Source organism: Lygodium microphyllum, chromosome 20, assembly GCF_053477565.2.
Source record: "Lygodium microphyllum isolate KBCC chromosome 20, Lygodium_microphyllum_v1.1.10, whole genome shotgun sequence".
Taxonomy (NCBI): domain Eukaryota; kingdom Viridiplantae; phylum Streptophyta; class Polypodiopsida; order Schizaeales; family Lygodiaceae; genus Lygodium; species Lygodium microphyllum.
The window spans coordinates 132,366,766-132,393,533 of record NC_141154.1 but is presented as its reverse complement, the minus strand read 5'-3'; the positions used below and the strand labels follow the sequence as shown (position 1 = coordinate 132,393,533).

At 40.5% G+C, this 26,768-nt stretch overlaps 1 protein-coding gene across 1 annotated transcript in view; it reads right to left on the bottom strand.

The window, feature by feature from the left end:
• Window positions 1-26,418, bottom strand: part of LOC148019410 (RNA pseudouridine synthase 4, mitochondrial-like) — a 40,427-nt gene extending 14,009 nt beyond the window's left edge. The window contains exons 1-5 of the mRNA XM_087661051.1: window positions 25,884-26,418; window positions 21,313-21,372; window positions 6,230-6,430; window positions 5,991-6,038; window positions 4,983-5,063 (exon numbers count right to left, since the gene is read on the bottom strand). Of these exons, the coding sequence (XP_087517177.1) occupies window positions 4,983-5,063; window positions 5,991-6,038; window positions 6,230-6,430; window positions 21,313-21,372; window positions 25,884-26,267 (774 nt within the window). The 5' untranslated portion in view covers window positions 26,268-26,418. The remainder of the gene's footprint in view (window positions 1-4,982; window positions 5,064-5,990; window positions 6,039-6,229; window positions 6,431-21,312; window positions 21,373-25,883) is intronic.
• Window positions 26,419-26,768: the final 350 nt, after the last annotated feature.

Below are 26,768 nucleotides of genomic sequence, written 5' to 3'. Positions count from 1 at the left end.
GGCCAAGGGCACAAATCTTGTGCACCAAGAGAAGATAATACCCCAAAGCCAGCATACAAAGTACCTCAGATGCATGGGCACCACCACATCCATTTGGAATAAGATGCATGTTGCCCAATCCCTAAATAGGAATAGACAAACTATCTCGAATATGAATCTAACCATGAGAAGGCCGCAAATGAGTAACACCTGCGGAAGAAGAAGTCGTGCCGAGAGACACCACTGTCAATAATCCACTCTTGAGTAAATGGGGCCGTTAACAAAGCATCAAAAGCCGACAGGGTCGAATCCTCAACCACCTCCAAATGGAGGAAAGCAACTAATGAGGAAGCAGCCACCGCTTTGGAATCCTTTGAAGATTTCTATTTCTTCTCCTTCTCCTTCTTCTCCTTGTTGGGGCAATCCTTCTTCCAATGACCTGTTTTGCCACAAATATGGCAAGTAGACTCCTTGTCTTTGTCCTTAGATTTGTCCTCCTCCTTTTGATCATTCCCCTTCTTCTGAGAGGATTGACTAACCAAAGCCTCAGATTTCGAAGCATTGGTTCCTTTCAGTTGTTTCTCTTAGTCCCAAGACCATAGGAACCAACTCTTTCCACCAAAGAGTCTCAAACCACTTTGAAGCAATCAAGGCGGAATAAAAACCACTAAAGCAAGGTGGTAACTGGGAAAGGAGAGTTATCGCCATGTCTTCAGAAGTGATCACCTTCCCTGCGTTTTGAACCTGTATCTGAAGCTACCTTAGTTTATTGATATGCTCCTGCATGGATAATGACTTGTTGACCCTTATGGTCCTCATTTGCACTTCCAAATATACTCGCTTCATGACGGTCGTTCGATTATGCATCTGACCCAACTCCAACTATATCTCCCTAGCCACCGTCAAATGCTCTATATGAGAGATAATAGCTGTAGTGCATGAGAGAGAGAAAAACATGCAAATGTGAGCATTGAGTTTATTCCAATAAGCCTAAGCCTTTGCCAACTCCGCCTTCTCACTGGAAGAGAGTCTGGACTCGTCTCGCGAAGAAGGACGATTAATAGCCTTCGTAACAAGCTCCACCAAATCATAGGACTTCAATATGGCAAGCATCATGACCTGCCAAATGCAGTAGTTCTTAACATCGAGCCTTTTGATCTGAAGGAAGAGTCAGTAGGACGGGCACCTTCTAGTCCATAATCGCCTGAAACTCTATCTTGGCCTCAGAAGACATCTTTACCTACAATGCTTGCACAAAAACACAAAGAGCAGTCCCCTCTCACTTTGAAAATACAGCCTGCTAGGGCTTTGATTCGCTCGTCCCGCTCCTTCACCCGCCGAAGGTGATGAAAAGGTAAAATCTGCACTTGGAAGGCCCAAAACACAACCTTCTTCTCTAATAGAAAAAAAACACCAGCAACTTCAACAAATCTTCTCTTTTCTCGTACGCCCACGCTCGCCTCAAACTTAATCTGATGCGCAGCCCACCTGCTCGCACTATTGTCTGAGAACATTTTATAGTTCATTTTGATAGACTTGTAACATGTGGAGATTATTTATTGCAAAATTTGAGTGTTCATGCACATTATATAGATCCCTAGATAATTGAAGGAAAAAATGCTAACCAATGGACAAGAGAAGGGGGCAAAGGGCTTAAGATGCATACACAAAAAAAATCCATGTGTATATAAAGTCTAAAAATGAATAGATATCTCATTCTTCTGTTGTATGGCATCGTATGCATGACTCTAACCTTTCTATTTTCAAGATTATACTTCTTTAAATGGATTTTTGCATTTCCAAAAGAAGTTGTGTGTATCTATACAATTTAGAGTCATCTCTATAAATGAAATATATACACCACCTTGTATGGATCATAGAGGTATTCAATCTACTTTAACTACCTACAAATAAATTTTATATTGACCTAGTTAAAAACCTGATGTAGCTCAATTTGTATATGAATGTATTATCTGTCAGAGAGTTAAATGGCATCATGATAAAACATTTGGTTTACTCATGCCTTGAGCTATCCCTACCAGTCTGTGAGAATAGATTTCCATGGAGTTCATCACTAGTTTGCTAACTACTTCAAACCATCATGATATGATTTATACCATTGTTGATAATTTTCGCAAATCCAATAAAAACATATTTTTCTACCTTTGGATAAGCTTCTTCCGTAGCTTATCTAGCACATGAACGTATGCAACACAGCCAAATATCTTCAAGTGCGATACATCAGGCTTCTTGCCAGTAAAGCATTCTTCAGGAGTCATCCCATGAATTACAGCTGTGGGAGTTCTGTTCATAATATAAACAGCAGTATGAAAACACAACCTTGTGTCGCACTGAAAACTCTTCAGATAGATCCACCCTAGTCCTTCAATGCTTTGATACCATGTCAGAGTGAAGCAATGCAGAGCGAATGACCGTGACAAAGAGTGGACAGAGAGAGAAGAGAGAGAGAGAGAAAGAGACAGTGAAACACAGAAAATCTGTAGTGAAGAATGCTATATAAGGATGCAGAATTATACACGGGTGCAGAGAGAAGATTTGCACATGTCTCCACCTCAAAGGTCTCGGTCTCCGTTAGCCCCAAGAGCAATCTCCGCAGTCTGCAACCTAAAATCTGTGAGACACAATTGATCAAGACTGCTGAAACGAAACCTATTTATAGGCTGAAAATAATGCCTGAAAATGATTAGGTTGGCTGCAATTAATGCAGCCGACTACTGCTGTCCGCCGACTACTGCCACGTGGCAACTAGCGGACTGCCTACCACATGGCACCTGCCTACCGGTCCAGGTGATGACGCTAATAGGATCCACTCATCTATAAATAGACAAGCTGCCCACCAATCAACCTATCCTTTGTCTTGCAACAAATAATCACCCCTCTTGCATATTTCGGCCATTAGCTCCCCTCTCCAATGGCTGTCCATCCCTCACAACTATTGCCACATCTCCATAAGTTGTCCAGCCCTTGCCCACTACAACCAAGTTCACTCCAACCCTTGACACCTCGTTTCTAGCTAACGCACTGCTACCAAGAGGTGTCAAATAGCTGCATTTTAATCCTACATGCCATTGCTAACTACTGAGGACATCATCACACCCTTGCTCCTTGTGTTTTCATGCTGTGTAAGCCGCCTTGCAGCAGCACTCTCTTCCTCTACTATCACCCAGTTTTTATCAACCTTGATACACTACTGCATACGAATTCCAAGTGCTATGCTCACAATACAAGCCAGTAGAACCCATGAAATGCCTAAAGCTAACAAATGAGAGGGATACCTATAACAAGTTTTGCAGCTATCTTCAGCTCATGTGGTAGATTACATCACAAGTGCCATAGATTACAACAAAGAACCTAGATGGAACATGAGAGGAAGAGCTAGAGGCTACAGATCCATTCAAAGAAGGTGAGCTACAGAAGACAAGTGTCTAGCAACATGTCATGCAGGTACAAGTTACAATAATAGTATGTGAAGTTGTTCCTTGCTGAGCGTTCCTTCTTTCTGCTTCAAACAAAGAAGATGAGCTATAGAAGAAAAGTGTCTAGCAACATTTCATGCATGTAGGTACAAGTTACAATTAACAGGATGTGAAAATGTGAAGATGTGTCAGAGTGAAGCAATACGGAAGCGAATGACCGTGACAAAGAGTGAACAGAGAGAGAACGGAGAGAGAGAAAGAGACAAAGAAACTCAGAAAATCTGCAATGAAGAATGTTGTATAAGGATGCAGAATTATAGACAGGTGCAGAGAGAATATCTGCGTATGTCTCCACCTCGAGGATCTTGATCTCCGTCAGCCCTGAGAGCAATCTCCGCAGTCTGCAGGCTGAAATCTGTGAGACACAATATGTCAAGACTGCTGGAAACTGAGCCTTTTAAAGGCTGAAAATAATACCCTGAAAATACCCTGACATAATCAGGTCGGCTGCATTTAATGTAGGACTGTCCGACTGCTGCCACGTGGCAGAGCCTGCCACGTGGCACTGCTGATGTGGCCACAGGAAATGACTCTCAACAAGATGTTCCTTGCTGAACAGCCCTGTTTTTGGCCTTTCCCTATATGCATAATATAATTCGAGTTTCCTTCCATCAATATACTTGGTTTTAGTTGTAAACTCAGGGTTCAACCTTCTTAAGCACATGTTATTGGAGTACCATGTTTATGAGGGCCAAGCAAGACATTCTGATTGCAAGTCTGGGCTTGCCACCATGAAAGCAAGCACCTGTGAAGGTCCCCATTTCCAAGTGAAAGCTCCAACTCTAACTAATTCTTTTTTTTGTTGGTTGGGAAGGATTTTCTTGAAAGAGGAGAGAGAGGGAGGTGGTGTCCTACGTTTACCCAACTTTAATCCTTAAATTTCTCAACTCTTTCATGTGCCTATGGAGGTAATCATTTCTCAATGTTTGTATCACTTCCATTGTTTTGCTTCATCACAGATATAAGCAAATATTCAACCATTAAGCATCCTATATACGTTTGAAGAACCCCCCTTGCTGAACCCCTTTTTTTTTCACTTGTGCAATTCAAGTTTCCTTGGGTGATTGTGTTTTGGTTTTCGGTTGTACACTGATTCAAATATTGTGAGAGAGTGTCCTTTGAGCAACCATTGCATTTGGGGAGGCTAATGTATCAAATCCAATTGCATGTGCGCATCAAGGCAAGCACCTACACTGTTTCCTCTTTATATTTGAGGGATCTGACTCCAAAATTGGTGCTTCCAACTTTTCTACTTGTTACAAGAACAGTATGTAAGCAAGGCATAAATTATGTATGATGCATTCAAATAAACCCCTCCCCCAAGGGAAAAAAGAGATAAAGCATAAATCGGCAACAAATCAATTGTTTTACTTGGTCTTGATGCTTCAAACTAAAAGCATTTAGTATTTTGACTCACAGTAAAGAGGAATAAAAAACATATCAAAAAACTTGTAAGCAAACAAAATTATCAAAACATGAAACAACATACAGATTCATGACCCTTACAAGTTTAGGAATTTCATCATAATTGAATGAGAAAGCTGGACCGAGAAGCACATCCAGATTGCGTCCCACTCCAACACCACCCTGGCAAGTCAAAGCATGATCTTGATGAGTGTTAATCATGCTGCAAAAGTTAAAATCAAGAGCATCAAATAAATTCAGGTATAGCATACCAAATATTACTCACTAAGGGACTATCAACACTTGTCCTCAAAATAAGCAATTATGCATGCAAGGGTGACTCGTACTCCCAAGGCAATAACACCTGGTCCTAACATATTAGGTTGTGTTTATATACGCATATTGAAATTACAACTTGTGTACATTCTAAAACTGGGCCCACTGCATGCTAACTGGAGGCATACAAAAATATTGTGGTAATCAGAAAAATAGCTTAAAGTGAATAACTAGTGAAAAAGAGACATTTTACCAGACTTCCAATCACTTCCCCCAAGACTTTTACTTCACTATTTACTATGGCAAACACCCACAAGAACTTTCTGGAATTACATTCTGATTCTATGGCATCTTTCCAAGCACTTCACCAAGGACTCTTCTTTAACTGTTTATTATAGCCCCCTGATATTTTCCTGAAATTGCATTCTGATTCTATGGCATCTTTCCTGCCATTCTACTAGCAGAGTACTTCTGACAACTCAGACAGTCACATTCGCTGTAACCATTCATTCCTCATAAGTAAATTTCCATTTCTCTTTTGAAGCCAGTGTCTGGCTTGCTACAAATTTCAAAAACCAATGTGATAACAACCATGTTAAGAGCTCTATAAAACTTTTTCCCAAACTAAACCTAACTTGAATTGATGTTTAAAATTTTCATTTTGTGTGGAATAGTCCCATACTTACACCAGCAGATCAGTTCTACGTTTCCACAAACCCAACCCAAGAAAACAACAAAAGACAACAATGAAATTCATGCCACTTATGTGATAACAACAAATATAACAACACACAAACATAAGAAAAGGGAGGTAGGACAGGGTGTAAAGCTAACCTGCACAGCCAGTCCAGGTGGTTTGTTGATTGCTATTATGTGAGTGTCCTGCAGTGTTATTATGCAAGATAAAAGGTTTAGCAAAAAAAGAACATCCTTTAAGCAATCCTAGAGAACTAACATTGCAAAATTTCATTAGCATTCACCCACGGTGATTGAGATCAGCCAGCATGCTTGGCCAAAAGAATAAGCAAACAGAATATTGTCAAGAACATTGTCATATCAGACACATAGTATACCTTATGAAGAATAAGTTCTCTTGCCCAATCAATATCTTCATCAGTCGGTAAGTATTCTTTTTTTTTGCAAGCAGAAGACCTTCTTGCTTCTCGAGTATCAACAATTCTTTCTGAGTTTTCATCTTTGTTTGCATTCAGAAGAGGTGCTAATTTAGGCAGATAAATCAATGAGCCTTCTTGCAAGATTGCTTTTCTACTGATCTGGAAATGTCAATCACAGCTCAATAATATATTAGCACCCCTGGAAGATCAGGTTGCTTAAAAAAGTGAAAACTATCTGGTAAATTTGGCATTTACAGAAGTTAGCAGCAATGCATATGCACCTCAGGAAAATTACTTACATGAATACATGAGAAATGTAATATTCTAGATCAGGATTCAGAATCAAACATGGGCATTCTCATAAGCTCTCTATCCTGAAAATTGACAACAGCAGCAAAAGACCTGTGAAAGTGACACACAGAGCAAGAGCAAACTCACACTTGCAAAAGATGAGAAGAGAGTATATCAGGACTGCAAGAGTGAACTCACGCTTGCAAGAAACGGAAAGAAACTAAATTAGAACTATAAAAGTGACATAGATTGCGAGTGTAGACTCACACTTGCAAGAGATGAGAAGAAAGTAACGGAGGAAAGTCTGTATAGGACTCTCAAGTTGGATAAATGGCCATGGAATACACAAAAAATTTAAGAGGTACTTCATCAAGCACACTAAACAATCCACCTCTGCTGGCTTGTCAACTCCCCATACTTGGCAATAAGCAAAGCTTCCGATAACTTGATTTCTCATCTTCTAAATAATTCCTTGAGCATCTGTACTCTCCATTGTCTTCCAACTAAGCCATCAAGATCTCCCCTTTGAACTAATGATAGCTTTTGAGAACTATAGGATAGACTTGTTGGACCACCCAAAATGTTAGTAAGTCTTAGCACGATGAGTACTCTTACATGTATATGTACCGGTTTAAGTGCCAAGCATCCTGCTCCACATGTCATGCTCGTATACTAGTGCCTTTAAAGATAGCCCAAGCTCTTTTTTCTAGTAGTCATCCTTGACGAAGATTATTGCAAGAACTACAGATTGTTGTTCTGAGCCAGCCCTCTTGCCACTTGATAGTACAAGTTTAACAATGGGCAGGATAGAGCATGGGCAACCACAAAGTAATCAAGCATGCAAGAACTAGAGAAATTGCTAAGCTTGCACTACTCTTGCAAGAGAAGGCAAATGTAAGCAACATTAGAACCGGCATTAAATAACTGTAAAGAGGGTGTGATATGGCGTCTTTATATAAGTAACATAAACAGCTGAATGGCTAAAAGTGCCAGGATGCTTGCTAGGCACCCATTGAACACACCCCGTACAACATATATTCTTCACAAGTAAATGTAACTTGTAACCAACATAAACCATGCATCAGTTGACTATAAGGTGTGTGTGTGTGTGATAGGTCACCTTTTGTGTGAGCAACATGAAAAGCTGCAATTACACTTGTAAGGCACCCCATTGAAAACACCTCATGCAACATAGTAATCTTAACTCAAACTATTCACTTATTTCCATGAAAATATATTTCAAGGACAATGCTTGAGATTGAAAGAAGAAATCATTCAGAAATAGTTACAGCCATCAAGATATAAAAGCGATGAGACAAGCTAAGGTGTAAAGATAGACAACCTGCCCCCCCCCCCCAGAAGGAATGTATTTCTGCTCAACCCAAATCCCTTAGGGATAAGATCAGTTACAATCTACCTGAGAGTGAGAAAAGTTACAATCTACCTGAGAGTGAGACAAGTATAACTCACTCTCATAAACCATGAAAGGATATACCGATGCACACATAACATGCATGAATTTACTATGCAACAAACCAGCTGATTTCTTAACAAATTGGTAGTAGGAAAATAAGGCAACTCAGCCTTTCTTCATGGATGTCCAGTACTACATTGGCATGGGTTCCTTCATGCTCTCGAAGTGGAAGAAGTGCTTTCTGGAGCATCTTGACTTTTACAGCACAAACACTCCCCCAATAAAAAAGGGGACCTTAGAGTATCTACTGATAGCTATAGTGGTCAGTTTGATGGCATTGACTACTGAAATTGTCTTCATGAACTGAGATTCCTCCATTAGTTAAAATTGACACTTTTAATAGGCACAAGAGAAGAATAATATGCAAACCATATAACCGTCCAATCTACAAGTATCTTCAACAACAACATAATCTTGCTTTACTTTCGGAGCTTAAGCTCCAATGTTCAACATCGCTCTACCCTTATCCTCACCATTAGTTGACAAGCTACATGTGTGCATATTCTCTTCTGACTTCAGCTGAATGTACAGTCAAAGCAAACATGTATATACTTGACAATGACAAGATGTTCTTTACCTGTGTACTTCACTTTGTTTAACGACTGGTCGCAATGCTCCAATCAGTCCATATCAGTACCTCCCCATGCCCCAAATGCCATGCATTAGCCAAAATTGGCTCTATGTGTAAAATAAGGCCACTTGAATCACTTTATAATTACATATACAGCCAATTTTAACTAATGAACAAAATCAAAAAGCAATTGAAGTGGCTGACTGCTTGCTGTAAGTTTCTGATCTTCAGAAAGTCAGAAATTAAATCAATCATAAATTTGTTCAGGCTAAACCATGTCACGTCTGTAACAGAGAGATCACCAATTAGAAGTCGGTGACAAAGCACGGCAAAAATTACGCCATACAATTGACAATCACAAACTATGTCTAGCTCTTCTCTGTCAGTTTGGAGGATATAAGGCTTTCCAAACTCTGCTCTTTTCCTTTTATGTGTATATCACGAGCTATGATGAAAAGGGCAACCAGGATTTGCTTTGAGAAGGTGATGACCAGAATGTGAATGGTACGCACATCGGTCGCAGATAGCTCACGTGGTGAATCCCGGAAGGTCCCCAAAAACAAAGTACTCTACTTTTTAGCACAAAAACCCATGTAAAAGCAAGCACGACATGAGGCAAGAGACAAATTGGGTTCAATCTCCCCCATGCCTTGTGTGAGCGCTTCACAAAGCATGTATTTTATGTATATTTTCAATCTTCATGCTCAATAATAGCCCAATTACAAAAATATGACAAGCTTTTAGCTTTTGAGTTTGCTTTCTACAAAAATAGCAAAATAAAGCTAATGGACGGTGCCCATAATGTCTGGTACGCCCAATCTCAATGTCCAAATAGAAATAACATATCCAGGCGCATAAGCGCATACAAAATAATAATAAATAATCGATGTCTCAATAGACATAACAAAATATAGGCGTGGCACCTATCAAAATCTAGTCCAAAAGTCGAAAACCCGCTAGACTCCAATGCTTTCCTCCGCCACTGCTGCTATCTCTACACATCAACTGAAGCATTCACAATCGTTAGTAAAATAACATAATTAAACCGACAAAAGTGAATACCTAGCAGTCTTCAGCTACATAAATAAATCAACTGGTTAGAAATAAATCCTAACCTTAATTTATTACGAGTGCGCACTCTAAACTCATAAACGTTTATTAATTTAATATGCATTTTGCGGAACCACCCGCTATGGAATCACCCATGTACACACTAAATTAATGAAATGCCCGAAAAGGACAGGCGTCCCCATCAACTTCTCGCACAAAGAATCCTCTTTGTGTATGAGCCCCGGTCATCTAAGTTTACGGAATCCACCGTAAAACCTCACGGAATCCACCGTGGAATATGCCTCCTGGCATCATACCCCCGGGGTGGGATAGCAATTGACCTCAATTGCTATTAGCTCAATGTGGAGCTAACAGAGTGGGGAAAGCATTTAAGTCTCTAGCGTGCATCCATCGTGCTTCCTCTACAGGATGGTTCTTAAATTTCACTAGATATCTAGAATACCTTCGGCCAGTTCTAGTGGTCATGTAGTCAGTGTCTATGATGGCTTCGGGTTCAAGTATTTCAGTCTCTTCTTCTAGTAAAGGTGGGTTTTCATAGACAGGGTGGATAGGTAATTGGCCTCTAAATGGTCTCAATAAACTAATATGAAATGTATTATGAATTTTCCAATGAGATTGCAGTTCTAACTTGAAAGCATTGTCATTAATCTTATGAATGATTCTAAATGGTCCGTAGAATCTAGGAGCTAATTTGACAACTGGATATCTATCTACACTTTGCAGTCTACGCTTTTCTATTCTAAGCCAAACATAATCAACTTTGAAATTCATGGCTTGTCTTTTCTTGTTGGCTTGTTTGGTATATGATTGTTGGGCTTTAGCAATCATATCCTTTACCTCATCAAAAATAGTGTTATGCATAACAGCAATATCATCAGCACTCTGTATTCTATTAGACAAGGATGCAATAGGTGTAGATAATCTATATCCATAAATAACTTCAAAAGGTGCTTTCTTTGTAGATGTGTGCGGTGTATTGTTATATGCAAACTGTAATAAATGTAAATGAGTATCCCATGTCTGAGGTTTAGAGATAATGTATGCACGTAAAAGATCTAGAATGGTGCTATTTGTGGCTTCTGTTTGTCTATTCGTTTCTGGATGAAATGCAGATGAGAAATCAATCTTTGTGCCTAGATTTGTAAACAGTGTAATCCAAAAATTATTACAAAATCTAGAATCTCTACCTGAAATAATCACTTTCGGCAATCCATGGTTAGTAAAAACAGTTTTTAAAAATAACTGTGCTGCTTGTGATGCTGTTAAAGTTTTCTTACATGCAATGAAATATGCTTGCTTACTAAATCTATCTACAATTGTCCAAATCATGTCATGGTTAGATTTAGTATTTGGTAAACCAGTAATGAAATCCATAGAAATATGTTTCCAAGGTTTAGATGGAATAGACAAAGGCATTAATAATCCATACTGTTTACCATGATGTCTCTTTATTCTTTGACAAATCAAACATTCAGAAACGAAATTAGATACATCTGCATCCATATGCGGCCAATAAAAATCTTCAGTTAACATGCGTAATGTAGAGATGATACCTCTATGACCTTGATATGGGGGACAATGAATTTCATTCAAAACAAAAGATCATGGAATAGTAACACACAGTCTCTTTTCAAAAAACATGAATCCATCATTATATGACAATGAATCAACAGGAATGAAATTATTTTGAATTAATTTTTGCTAATCAGAATGAAAAGTAATATCCTTGTGATATGTGTCTTTCATAGCAATCAAAGAATCAAAAGATATGATAGAAATGTTATGAATTGCAGATCTTCTACTCAATGCATCAGCAACTACATTTTCTTTTCCAGGTTGGTATTGAATGATAGGATGGAAACTTTGAATGAATGAAGCCCATTTGATATGACGGTCAAAAATTTGGGGTTGGCTAAGTAGATGTCTAATGCTTTGCTGGTCGGTCTTTATCATGAATTCTGAACCCATTAAATAATGCTTCCATTGTTTTAATGCTTGGACAACTGCTAAGAGTTCCTTGTCATAAGTGGAATATTTAAGCTCAGAGGGTTTCAGCTTAGAACTAGAATATGCTATTGGATGATTGTCTTGCATTAGCACGGCTCCTATTCCTGATCCGCTAGCATCGGTCACAACTAAAAAGAATGGTCTGTTAAAGTCAGGCAATTATAGAACAGGGGCATTGGTTAATGCACGTTTGAGTAAGTCAAAGGATTTCTGCTGGTTTTCAGTCCATTGATAAACAATGCCTTTCTTAAGAAGTTTGGTCAATGGTAAAGCAAGTAATGAAAAATTACGTACAAACTTTCTATAGAAACTAGCAAGACCAAGGAATGAGCGTAATTCATGTACATTTTTAGGAACAGGCCAATGCAATATTGCATCAATTTTCTTAGGATCAACTTTTATTCCTTCTTTTGATACAATATGACCTAGATATTCTATTTCTGTCTTAAAGAATTCACTCTTGTCAGGATTTGCAAACAATTGATTTTCTTTCAGTAATTGAAAAACTAATGATAAATGCTCATAATGCTCTTTTTCACTTTGACTGAACACTAAAATATCATCAAAGAAAACAATCACACAATATTGATATTTCAGAAAAATACGGATCATCATTCTACTGAAAGTGGCAGGTGCATTAGTTAATCCGAATGGCATGACTAAGAATTCGTAATGGCCAAACTGTGTTCTAAATGCGGTCTTAAATATGTCGGATTTATCTAACCTCACCTGATGATATCCAGACTTAAGGTCAATTTTACTAAATATAGACGATCCTTGCAGTTTGTCCATAAGGTTGTCAACTCTAGGTATAGGATACCTATTCTTTACAGTGATCTTATTTAATGCTCGGTAGTCAATACACATACGATAAGTATTATTCTTTTTCTTGACTAAGAGCACAGGTGCACCGAATGGAGAACTGCTAGGTCGAATTAAGCCTCTATTTAATAATTCTTCAACTTGACTCTGGATTTATTTTTGCTCTATTTGATTGTGCCTATATGGTGCTTTGCAAGGTGGTTGTGTGCCAGGTATTAGATCAATCTTATGGTCTTCTGGACGTGATGGAGGTAAACCTGGTGGTAGGTCTTCTGCAAAACAATCCTTAAAATATGCAAGAAATTCCTTATGCCTAGAGTGCAGATAATTTTCCTTTGCGTGCAATTCATTCACCCAAATGAGATATGATTTAGTATTCTTGCGTAGTGCACGTTTTGCTTGAGTATGCGAAAGCAGTGGAAAAATATGAGATGCATGCATACCAAATAATGTAGTAGATTTTCCTTGAAAATTAATATTCATTGTGTGTGTGGAATAATCTATATTGGGATTATGTTGATGTCTCCATGGCATTCCTAGAATAATGTCGCTAGACTGTAATGGAACAACTAAGAAATTTATTCTTTCAATATATGGACCAATTTGAATTTCTAAATCTTGAACTTCTTGTGTGTCATTGTACCTAGTGCCTAAAAATGCAGCTTTTATGCGATAGTGCGTAGGTACAGTATGCAGTTTCAATTCCTTTACCAATTTTGCTGAAATAAAATCATGGGTACTACCGTCATCATGCAATATAGTTCTTTCTTTTCCATGCACCATACATTTCATAGTCAACAATGAATATAAAGTAGGCATACCTGGTAGAGTGTCGGAAGTAGTAATAGGATCATCTTCTTCTTCAGTGAAATCTGGCATATCCTCATGCTCTTCTTCGTCCATGGCTCCAAGGTAGTTGATATGTGCTGATGGCTTCTTTGAATGACAATTTGCTGCGAGATGCCCTGGCTGGTGACACTTGTAGCATACGATGGGCTTGGCTTTGGTCACATTATTTGCAATGGCTGGGAGTCTGGGTATATTTGGATTTGCTTGTTGAATAGGCTTAGAATTTGGATTGACAGTGGATGGTAATGCAGGTGGTTTAGGCCAATTCTTGCGGAAAGACGGTGATGAGAAACGACCTGGATTAAACCTTTTGAAATTGGAATTGAATTGTTTAGATCCATAATTACCGTTTGCTTGGAATTGCTGTGGTCGTCGATCTCTTCCGCGTAACTTATCTTCAGTGTCGTGAGCTAAGGAGATGGCGTCTTCAAGGGTAGCAGACTTGAACATGTTCACTTCAGCGTAGTAATGTCCAAGAAGTCCAGACATTTACTTCCGCTTATGTGTCGTTTCTGGTACGTCTTCAAGCATGCGTAACTGTAAGAGTGCATTCCAAAAACGCTCTGTATACTGTGGAATAGGCTCACGATCGCGTTGTTGAAGTAAATCCCATTGCTTGATAGCCTTCTCATGAAATTGCGGTGATAGGAAATTTTGCATGAACTTCTTGAAATCTTCCCATGTAGCAGGACATTCTATACTCTTGCGGACTACAGTCCACCAAAGTGATGCTCTGTCTATCAGATGATTAGTAACACACTTGATTTTATCTTTTTCGGAATAAGTTTCCTCATGGAAATAGTCATCAAACTGGCTAATGAATGATAAAACAGTCTTTCCTTCTCTTATGCCATTGAAAGTGCGAAACTTGAAACTTCGTTTACTTATCTTGGATTCCTTGCGAATGGTTTGTGCTTCAAGAGTGGCGTTGATGGTACAGCGAATCAAATCTTCAGCTTGAGGTTCTTCTTTGTCAGTGGACGCTCCTTGTAGCTTTGTCAATTGCGCTTGCAAGGCTTGCCTAGCTCTTCGCTCTTCTTCCAATTGCAGCATGATAAGATCCAGCTTTTGTTCCATGGTAGGCTCGGGTAGATCGTCTTCAGCCATAGGATCATCCATATGTGGGGTAGTCATCCTGTAAAACTCAACAAACCTTTCTCACTCAAAATCAGTTAGCAAGATGAGCGTAGCTCAAATTTGGGGTTACAAGGCTATGTATTTTTGGGTATTTCTTCTTCAATTTTCAGAAATTCTGCAATATTTATGTCTCCGTTTGCTGAAAGTACTTCAACGAACTTGTAGATAGGTAGAACAGCTTGCTGCGAGCAACTTTCCAGTTCAGAGTTTTTGCATACAAACAAGTCTTCTATGAGTTTTAAGCACTAGTCAGTTCTGATTTAGTCTGACTTGCAGAGTTGCAGACTTAGCAGACTTGCAGAGTTGTTGACTTGCTGGACTTAGGCCGACTTGCAAAACTTGCAGAACTTGATTACCGTCGACTTACGGAACTTGACTTCAGAAGTGCGAGACCCGGAGTTACTGAACTTGTCTGCCCAGTGTAACTTGCAGAGTATTGTGTGACTTAGCTTAAGAAATTAAGCTTAAGCTTAATAAGCTTAATAGCTTAGACTTTGTGGGGATGAAGAGCCGTCAGAAAACGGCGCAATTCGTGGAGGACAAGAGTATGTCTTTGATGACGACGCGGATTTTTCGGACGTCCTCAGTTACCACGATTTGAAATTTGAAGCTTATTAAGCTTCTTCTCCAAGCTTTGTTGATTAATAAAGTTAGGCTTTTAAGCTTGAAGAAAAGAAAATACTCTGATTATCCACGACTTGATAAAGGAGTTGGATGCGTGGTCCTCCGCCTGCAGAGCCTGGTCCTTCGCGATCTGACAGTGGAAACAGGGGTTCTTGATCGCCAGAAGTCTGTCTGTATCGACGGTTCGCGACGAGGTTGACTGTAGAGGCCGTTTGTTCCTGGAGCTCCGCCTTCGCCCGAGATTGGTAGCGATTGGAAGCTCTTGATCTCTGCTCCGCTCTGATACCACTGGTGCGCAGATCGGTCGCAGATAGCTCACGTGGTGAATCCCGGAAGGTCCCCAAAAACAAAGTACTCTACTTTTTAGCACAAAAACCCATGTAAAAGCAAGCACGACATGAGGCAAGAGACAAATTGGGTTCAATCTCCCCCATGCCTTGTGTGAGCGCTTCACAAAGTATCTATTTTATGTATATTTCCAATCTTCATGCTCAATAATAGCCCAATTACAAAAATATGACAAGCTTTTAGCTTTTGAGTTTGCTTTCTACAAAAATAGTGAAATAAAGCTAATGGACGGTGCCCATAATGTCTGGCACGCCCAATCTCAATGTCCAAATAGAAATAACATATCCAGACGCATAAGCGCATACAAAATAATAATAAATAATCGATGTCTCAATAGACATAACAAAATATAGGCGTAGCGCCTATCAAAATCTAGTCCAAAAGTCGAAAACCCGCTAGACTCCAATGCTTTCCTCCGCCACTGCTGCTATCTCTACACATCAACTGAAGCATTCACAATCGTTAGTAAAATAACACAATTAAACCGACAAAAGTGAATACCTAGCAGTCTTCAGCTACATAAATAAATCAACTGGTTAGAAATAAATCCTAACCTTAATTTATTACGAGTGCGCACTCTAAACTCATAAACGTTTATTAATTTAATATGCATTTTGCGGAATCACCCGCTATGGAATCACCCATGTACACACTAAATTAATGAAACGCCCGAAAAGGACAGGCGTCCCCATCAACTTCTCGCACAAAAAATCCTCTTTGTGTATGAGCCCCGGTCATCTAAGTTTACGGAATCCACCGTAAAACCTCACGGAATCCACCGTGGAATATGCCTCCTGGCATCAGTGAAGCTTCATTAATGCTGCTTCTGATCCCTTATGTATCTTGGTTGCTGGTCCCTGGGCCATTTACATAGCTTACACAGATCAAGGATGGCTAGCACAAAGTAGAGTGGTAGTGTTCATGGCTGTGGGTAGCCATTTTGATGGTGGGTATTTGATCTGACTGCACTTGCAGTAAAAGTAACTTACAAGCGCCATGACTACTGCTTGTAGTCATTCTGTGCTGGTCATAGGTGGTTTGTTGGTGTTGCTACTCCCTCCCCCCCGGTGTGTGAACACCTTGCGTTTGTAAATGTGTGTGTGTGTGTGTGTGTGTGTGTGTGTGTGTGTAAACACCTTTAAAACCACCCCGCATTAAATAAGGACCAAGAGCTTGAAGCATTAGGCCTATATAATGAGGCCCGCCCTAATTATTGCACCTTCATCATCAAACTATCACATCAATCTACTTTGAATTGGTGTACATACAAGAGTTCTCTTTTTTATCCCTAATGGGTAATTATATTAATTACGAAAGAGTACAGGATAACAAGATTACAAAGTGCAAGGTGATTGTAGGCCATCATGTATGAACAAAATACAACGGATTCAAGAAATACAAACAGATGAGAGTGCAAAAAACACCTCAAGACCAGACAAACATAAAGGATCAAGAGTTTTGATGAGATTTTGTTACATGGGCCTGGGCCTTCATTGCCAATGTCTCTAGCACACCATCTTCAAAGAGGTCCCCCAATACCACAAGGGATTGGATAGCTGATGGTCCACCTATGAGAAGAAAGGTGCATCTGCAAAATGGGAGGTAAAACTTTGATAGTTGCGATCCCATGGAGTGATGAATCTACCATCAGCATCAAAGGCCAACTAGACTGAAGAGTTGTGAGCAAAGATGGCTATCGATAGAGAGCATCTCCTCCATGGTATAAATGATGGATTTATTACCTATCCAAGATACATGGACACCCACCTTTCACACGAGAACGCATGAGCTATTGTCCCAATGCACACATCTTCACATTAACTAGAGATTGAATCTGGTAGATATAGATCTATACCACTGGAGGAGTGCATATGCCAAATATGCCAACTAGAGCTAGAGCAGAGGAGCACTACATTTGCCGATGCCCAGCATACTATGAGATATGAGGCCATTTCCATTGTCTCTTTAGAACAACTGAGACTAGTAGATATAGATCTATATCACTAGAGGAGTGCATATGCCAAATATGCCAACTAGAGCTAGAGACAGAGGAGCACTACATTTGCCGATGCCCAACATACTATGAGATTCGAGGCCATTTCAATTGTCTCTTTAGAACCAAGTTTGGACCCCTATCTAGAATCATGGATTTGATGGACCAAAGTTGCCTTGTGAAACCCGACCTTTCTTCTTGGCAAGGGTCGTATAAACCTGATTTAACTCAAGTTACAACAAGCACTAAATATACAAACCTGGAAATATACACTTTACCAATTAATCTTGGACAACTAACACACAATTAGCCCCAACAACTAGCGCACCTTGCAGTACTTCTTTAATTTTCTTGCTTTGATTTAAAGAAAGATATATAGACCGATCCCTCCTTTACTCTATAAATTAAGGTTTCAGGCTTCAGCAGCAATTTCTACAAATACTCTTCACTCCAAGCTGAAATTGGCTGAGAACTGCTGAGGGCTGATTGGTAGGCAAGAGACAAGACCAACTGAAAGGAGTATCTTTTGATCAATAGCTTTCATGGCAATTCCGATGGCGCCAACAGCTTCAAAAGGGGGATAAGACCCCAATGCAATTGACAAGCCCTTCTCTTCTATTACCGCCCTTCACTGAGGCACAAAAGGAAACCTACTGCCCCTATCCTGTCGCACTGCACGATCAGTTGTCACCTCTCTCAAAGCTCATCCAATGGCTCCCCCTTCCTCTCTCAAACTTTGAATGTTGGAATAACCCTTAGCTAGCCCCCAAGCAGCCCTCCTCTAGTTTGCTTGGGAAGTCTTGACAAGTGACAGCCTGTTTTGCCACTTGGCAGATTTCCAAAAGTAATATCCAGTCATAATTAATTAAATTTTAGAACTTAGTTTCTTAAAATTAATTAATTATCCATTTGACCCTGTCGAATAACTAGCTAGTGCCCATTCACATTAATTGTGCTAAACCCTGCTAGACATTCAAGTGTCCCACACAATAGTTGACCTATGACTAGCATTATTTAAATAATTAATGCCTAGTCCTAATGTTGTCACTAGACATTTGATGGCCCAATTAATGGCCTAGACCCAAACTGACACCAAATATCCACAAGTACTTGTTCGGCATAACTTTTGTCCATGTCACCCACTAATCACTTGGATCACTAAGGTATTCACAATCACTTCTGATTTTGCACTTCACATGTGCACCTCACATGTGCATGACTTACTAATGTCAAAGCTAAGCATTTGAAATACATGTCCTCGTGACACCCTAGCCTCTTCCTCCTTAGATATGACAGCTTCGTGACCTACATCTCCTTAGTGTGGCAACTCTAGGACACCAAGGCTCTATCTAAAGGCAACTTAAAAATTTCTTTGTGAGGGAGATTCAAGAAGCTTCAATGTAGTTACAATCTTAGTTCACACACAAAAGGACCATCAAGAGCACTCCAGCATCGCCATAGCCTACTCATACACCAGGAATATTGACTGATCAAACCATCTAGCTTGGCTATGGGACATGGGAAATTCCCAGACTTCTCAGATGTTACATTTTGGTCTCATAGGCCGATTTGGCCTTTTGTAGACGTTAATAACTTTCTTTCTTTCATACTTGTCGACCAACAACAGTCTTGGATTCTCCCCGTTTGATACCACTAAAGGATCGAGCTCCATAAGGTGAAATGAAATGATATATTAACGTTTGCAAGAGGTCAAAATGACCTCTGAGACCATAAGTTAATCATTTGGATGATAATACCATTGTTTGAAAAGAACAGTAAATGTAAGTGTAAATGAACAGCACAAGAAAGCTAAAAACTATACATAAAAAAGAGAACACTAGTTGATAAGAAGAGATCTATCTGATACAATCTCATGTGGGTATAGAGGGCCTAGCTCTAGATTGAGCAATAGCCTTCTGCGTCTGCCTATGGAGGTGCTATCGACGTCTGTGTCAGGGTGTAGGAAGTATAGCACTGTTGTCTGCCAATCTTTGTCCCACCAGCTCAGCCCATCACAACTCCAACACCACCACCTTGTCCGTCGGTCTGCAACTACACACTGCCTGTTCCTATGCACTGCTGGCTATGCCATATGAAGAACAAGAAAAAGAACAAGAAGAGAAGTAGGAGACCCCTGAACTCTTTGTTGCCAGGCCCCACATGCTACAACCTGCAGAAAGCCTGACCTATCTGTGGCTGAAATCAACTGCCCTGTATAGGCCCTTGTCTGAAGCCCTATCACCTATGACATGCCCACTGCCACTGGACTGAATGCGGCCTGTCAGATAGTCTGGCTCCTACTCTTCCCTGCACCACGTCACCACGCCGATTGGACCTGCTGCCTGTTGCCTGTTCAACAACCACTATTCTAGAAGTTAAGGTTTTTTTACTCTTATTAATTAAGTTTTAGTTATTTACCAACAAAGTTCACATGAATTTGGGGTTTTTTCAATCTGAGACCGAATTCAAAAAATTTCTCGACAATGCTTCATTAAAAATTTGGGTCTTCTTCAATCAAGGCCAAAATCTTTTAAATCTCATGACAAAATTTGGGGCCTTTCACAATGGCCATTATTCTCATCTTCAACCAGTCAATTTCACCCAATTTCACCATAAGAATTTTGGGCTTTTATAAAAAATCATCCAAATTCATTGACATTGAAGCTATTCTTTCTTCTCACCAACATTTGAGCCTTCACCAAACCATGGCATCTACCATCAGCATGTCAGGATACACCATCACCATCAAGTAGTTCTTGGGTGTCGGATTCTCCATACGGAAAACAAAAATCCAACTTATTCTCATGTGAGAAGACGCATGAAAAGTGATCCCTATCGAAGAACCAAAGCATGCTTAAGGGAATTCACAGCTTCACCAAGACTAGCTCAAAAAGAACGAGAGCACTCTAGTCATCATCAAGCTTGTCCTCTTCGATAATCTGCTCCATCACCTCCACCTCACCAAAACAGCAAAAAAGGTATGGAAAAGTCTTCAAACAACATTTGGGGGGTAACATTATACACCCATTTGGTCACTACTCAGAATGTAGGGGTTGAACCCAAGACCTTTTGGTCACCATGGGTTCATCTTAACCAACTGAGCTACACCTGTTTGCTCTCTCTCTCTCTCTCTCTCTCTCTCTCTCTCTCTCTCTACCATGGAGCTATATCCTCCATAGCTCTTTCTCTCACCTTATAGAGCTTGTTCCTTCAGTTAGAATCAAAAATATTATATGTGGCACTTCCCTATAAAACCAGGCACATAGCTAGAACCGGTTGCCCACATACTGAGTGTAACAGACTCAAAATGAGCACAAATGATTCTCCAGCCCAACCATAGCATATCTTTCCCAAGCCTCTACTATTCTAAACTCAGTTCACATAGCATCATCATTGTCAATAAACCTTGACCCTGACCCACCCTTATTTGCATAAGCTCTGTACCACATGCTGTATACAATCCTAGGTGCATAACTCACTTCCACATGTGTAGTTTCACCAAAACATAATAATCTACAACTATTCATGGACTTTTTTCTAGATTAGTATGGATGGTGCATAAATCACTTCTGCATGTGTAGTTTCACCAAAACACTATAATCTAGTATTCATGGACTTTTTTCTACATTAGCTACATTAGCCTCCCTGATTAAATGAAGATTCTTTTTCTCAATCATGAACTTTCAAAAGTAATAGCAGTAAATAACTGTGCAAAGTCTATCACAATAAAGCACAAAATGCACAAGCCTTCCTATTGTTTCAACCAAAGCATTTATTGTTGCAATATGAATCAAAAATACCACTTTGAGCATGTATTAATTGAATGCATCTTGCAAGGGCACAATTTGACTTACTCTTTGGAGTCTACCTTCTCTTCCATCATTGTTCTCCTCCATTGACAACCATACTCTCACCTGCATCATATTTCAAGCATCTTCAAGAAATCACATGAATATCCATTTAAATGCCTTGTCGAAAACATGTCAATTCTTTGTTGTCAAATATTTATCATTGCACAACATCTCAAGAACAATCGCAAAATGTTGTCCCTATCAAAGAACCTAATGTGCAAGTGCCGCAAAGAGAAGAACCGTCAATGATAGATAAGATGGAGGCTCTCTTAAGCAACTACAAGTTCTAAAATTTCATGTAATGGAGAAACCACAACCGAGAGCAGTGTAGCAACCCTAAGCTCGAAACTGCTATAGTGAGAATGTAAGACATGAAGGAGGGAGAGGAATGCAAAGAGTATGCTACAACTTAATTGGCTCCCAATTGCCGCCATTTGCCAAGAAGAGGAAAAGACATATATTCAATACCTCGAAATGTACACAATAGAAGAAATGACTATGCAATAGAGATTAAAGAGGAGGCAAGACCTAGTGGGATGGAAGAAAAAGAAAAAGAAGATTGTGGTGAGTCTGAAGCATATAGAAAGTCATCGGCTCCACATTGATACCCTTTATTCCATGTTTGGGGCTTATTAGTCTATTTAAACTATACTTGAAATAGTTGTTACACCTAGTCACCTAGAACTCTGTTGTCACTAGGGTTAGGATTTCTTAGAACGATTAAGTTGAATTAGGGTTATCTTTGTCCACAAAAGGATGCTTTATACTACCCTAGCACATTAAGTGTGCTATTCATTGTGGTCTTTCAAGCTTTGTATGTTCATTCATACTTAGTCCATTGCCTTTCTTTTGTGATTAAGTATCATTGTTCAGCCGCACAAGAGGGGAGAAGAATGAGAAATACTCTAATATTTGGAGCAACATCGATAAAGTGACGTATTCCCATATGAAGAAGGGCATGGAGATGCTCCGAGATATATGCAAAATGTAAGACCAAGATATGGAAAGAGATGATGGGAGCAATGTGTGATAAGCCCATACAACAAATCAGGGAGGAGATGGCTAAGAAGGTGCGAGAATGGGAAAATGCAAAATGGGAGGAGATTACAACACACTTCACCTCTTGGAAGGTCAACATTGAAGCCTCTCTCCAAGAAAGAAATAGGGTAATTGAAGAACTTCTGCATGAGATCACCAACTATCAAAAACAATGTGACCTCCTTAAGGAAGAGGAAGGGGAAATCACCAAAGTGATGCCCAACAAAGTACAAACTGAAATAAAGGAGCTGAAGACACACATGATGAAGGAGATCAACACATGGGCAACCACAGTGAAACAAGCACAAGCTAAAGTAGCTAAAAACTCCATATGGATTGAAGTGGCAAAGAAGATGCCAACAAAGAAGGAAGAGCTCGTGAATGCAACACTTGAAGAGGAGAAGAGTAGGAAAATTAGAAATCTACATGTCCAAGTGGTTGGATGGAAAGAGGGAGACAACCCTCTAGAAGATGCCAAAAGCATATGTGGAAAAATGTGAGTGGAGGACCCCTCCATTGTGGAAAACACATGGCGCATAAGGAAGGATCTAGACAAGGGCCAACCCATTTTCCTCAAATTTGTTGATTTGGAGTCATAACGAGCCTTCCTCTCCAAAAGGAAGGCTTTTACAAGAGAAAAAGTCTTATCTTAAGGATAATCTCACACCCGCCCAAGTAGCCCACCACAAGGAATGCATGCCATAGATTCGAATGGGAAATATACAAAGATAGATACATCTTTATCACAAACAGGCACAAATGACAGGGCGCAACTTGTGAAACACACTTGAAATTCACAGTGCGAAACTATAATGGAGCCATGAGGATCAATGCAAGGCTCTTCCAAGAGACCTTTACTGATAGGGACATCATCTTGCATATAGAGACACCAAAGTCCAACAATGCACTTGCCAAAGGTGAGAGGCTACACATGGGAGACGGCATGCTGCCCTAAAACCCAATCATGAGGGAGGACCAAAGGGTTTAGAGGAGCGGCTATATTGTACAAGGAGGAGCTACAGTATATGGTACAAATCATGCGGAGGGATGAGGAGGCTTGCTTTATGTAGATCCAGATACATACAGATCACCCGTCATATATACAAATACATGGTACTGTGCTACTTTGCTCCAATGAACTCCCCATATGCACGCAAGGATGGAGTCACCATATTTCCCACTATATGAGGATATTATGCACTATTCCAATATTGGACATGTCTTGTTGACTAGGGACTTCAATGCTCGCACAGCAAAGAGACAAGTTCCCTTCTTTGAGATTGATGAGCACAGGTAAGCACTTCACACCTCAACTACTATGTATTTTCCCTACGCACATCCCCATTCCACCCCTCCAAGCAAGAATGTCCCACAAAATAGCTGATATAACGAGGAGTACAAGGAAACCCGTCTTCATCTCTAGCAAGGCAAAGCACAAGGGATCTACACACACAGCCAGACACGCTTCATTTTTCATCACCTAGAGCAAGAAAAGACGAGGGCATATCTGTACAAATTGGAGCACAAGTTCTACCAGCTATTCTTGGGATAGGATAGCAAGGAGGCGTGGAAGGCATTCCAAGAGCCCCGAGCCGATACACCAGTTACCTCCCCAAATACTTGGCATGCATATACTACCTCACTAGATCAAGTGTCTAGATAGACCCCGTTGCCTCAACCACCAAAGGACAGACCCACATCATTTATCTTCTTCAACACAAAGAGGGTTTGCAACGCCATCAATAGACCCCAAAATGGCCAAGCTTAGGACCATGATGAACTAGAAGCAAAGCACCTATCACATACCAAAGATATACTCGCACCCCTACTAGCCCCTGTTCAGTGGGGCCCTATGTGAAGGCTTCCCTACCAATTGTTCAACTAATACTATAGTATCAATGGACAAAGAAGCACCAACATCGAGCATATAGACAAGTAGGGTTTAGGAGAGGATACTTGCATCCCTTCTAGCCCAACTATTCAATAGGGCCCTATGTGAAGGCTCCCCTACCAATTGGTCAACTAATACTATAGTACCAATAGGCAGAGAAGCACCAACATCGAGCATGTGGACAAGTAGGGTTTAGGAGGGGATACTCCACTCTTGATCATATCCTCACACTTTGAGCCATCATCGATTAGAGCAAGCAAAGGACAAGCGGATATACTATTGCTTTGTGGATTTCCATAAGGCCTTTGACACAATACCACTGTTAGATATGATCAATGCCCCACCCTCATTCGGTGCTACCAATGATCCATGGTGCTCAAAGTTGTAAGGCCCCCATTATGAGGAGAAGCCAAGTGTGAGCCCGAACATTGGTGGAGTCCTGACTTGTATATCAGATGAGGTCTATGTGACCGGATGGCAAAAAGGTGACCATTGTGGGTCTAATCTTTGGGTTAGACGGAGAGGTTAAGTTGGTAGCAACTCGAGGCACATTGCATTGAGTTGCGTGGTAAGGGAGTTAAAAGGGGCCCCTATTGTGGGGTCCGGGGCCGCGGAAGCGGCCCCTGGCTGGGGGGTCCCAGGGGGCCAACGGCCCCCCTGGCGGGGGTCCGAGGGCAGCGCCCCCGGCCCGATGGTAAAGGGAATATTCCCTGGAATATTCCCTGGCCGACTAGTGAAGGCTCATATGGTAGGTCGGTCAGCAGGCCGACCTAACGACCTTCGCAGGCTATAAAAGCTAAAACCCTTCGCAGCCATCACTCACTCATCTTTCACCCAGTCAGAGTTGTTGTTCCAGCTAGCCTTAAGCTCTTCACCTATCTTCTATCTAGATCGCCATCTAAGCTTCACACAGTGGAAGCGCACGGGTGGACAGAGCCATCTTTGTATCAGTTGTTTGAAGTTAAAGAATTTACTGATTCTCCTCTTATCTGTTGTGTACTTACTCTCTATCTCTTTCTCAGATTCTGTTCGCTGCGCCGTGTAATATTTTACAACCACGTACCAAGCTCATGTAGAGACTACAAAAGCTGGAGGTTCGGACATAGATGAGAAGGGGGGTACTAGCACTGTATGAATCTATTACAAGATGGATACAAGCACCAGGAAGGTTGTAAAAGGAATTCACCAACACTATTGGAGTAAAATAGGGATACCCACTCTCACCTACTCTATTCGGCCTTTATATTGATCAAATATCAAATTGCATTTAATTACAAGAAAAAAGCCATCGATTTGACGTTTTCTCCTGCAATGTGGACACGCATGCTTAGAAGGCTTCAGCGACACCTAGACAGGACTAAACATTATCAACAAGATAAGCTTGAAGCTTCTTAGAAGTTCTTAAGAAGCTCAGACTAGAAGTCATGGGCAAAGAACAGCTTGCTAATAAAGGGAACTTTTACAAAGTCTTGTTACTGTCATAAATGGCATCTCTTGTGAGGTAAACAATGAAAGATGCTTCTTGGCATGAGAGAGGGATAGATTTGTTATTACTAAAGAATTGCAGGCCCTCCTTTTAGGGAAAAAAGGCAAATAAATTCGAAAGAAAGATTGCAAACAATGAAAGATGCGGTTACATGCTCACCTGCCTCAGGCGGAAAAGCTTCTCGATGGCGCTGTGGGGGATGTCAGGGCAGCATTTGGAGACCCATTTGAGAGCTGTGAGCTGCTTGTCCGTCCCTGCAACACGGGCGAGCAAGCTGAGACGGGGCACTGCGGGCAATACAGCCCATCTTAAAGGGACCTCCTTCTGTGCCACCGAAGGAGATTCCTTCTGCGCGATTATTGCTCCCTCTGTGACCTGCTCTCGTTCTGGTGGCGAGCAAGAAGCCGGGTCAGTATCATCGCAGACGAGAGTCCCTGCTGCTGGAACAGAGCTCAAGCTCCTGGTACAAAGAAACGATTGCAAGAATGTCTGTACAAGGAATCTCTGGCGACGGCAGAGCCCAGCCTTCTTCGACATGACCATCGGACTCTCTCAGAGTTAAAGGATTTAGCAAGGAAATAGAGAGCTTAACGATCCGGCACAGACTCTGGGTTTAAGGACTTAGAGCGTGCGCGCGCAGAATGAGAGAGAGAGAGAGAGAAAGAGAGAGAGACTATCAACTAGGGAGGGAAAAAGCGGTCAACAATTTGAGAGTTGAAAAGAGATTTAAATGTGTTTGTCTTGAAGGATTTAGCACTAGGGTTTGGTTGACAATTAAACTTTGCTTGTTACAACTTGACCAAAAAGAAACGTTTATACTTTCGATTTCATCCCAATTATGTCTCAACACTTGTATCAAAAAATCAATCTATAGTTGTACATATAACTAGCAAATAAAAATATAATTCACAAAAGGTTTGTCAGCGCTCTCACGAGCACACTACCAAGACCCACGGACCACTTATTGTTTCAAGTATTTTAAGCCAAGAGTTATGGCTACATCTCACATAGTTGTGTGCACTCTCTCACACACAAGTGTAGTAA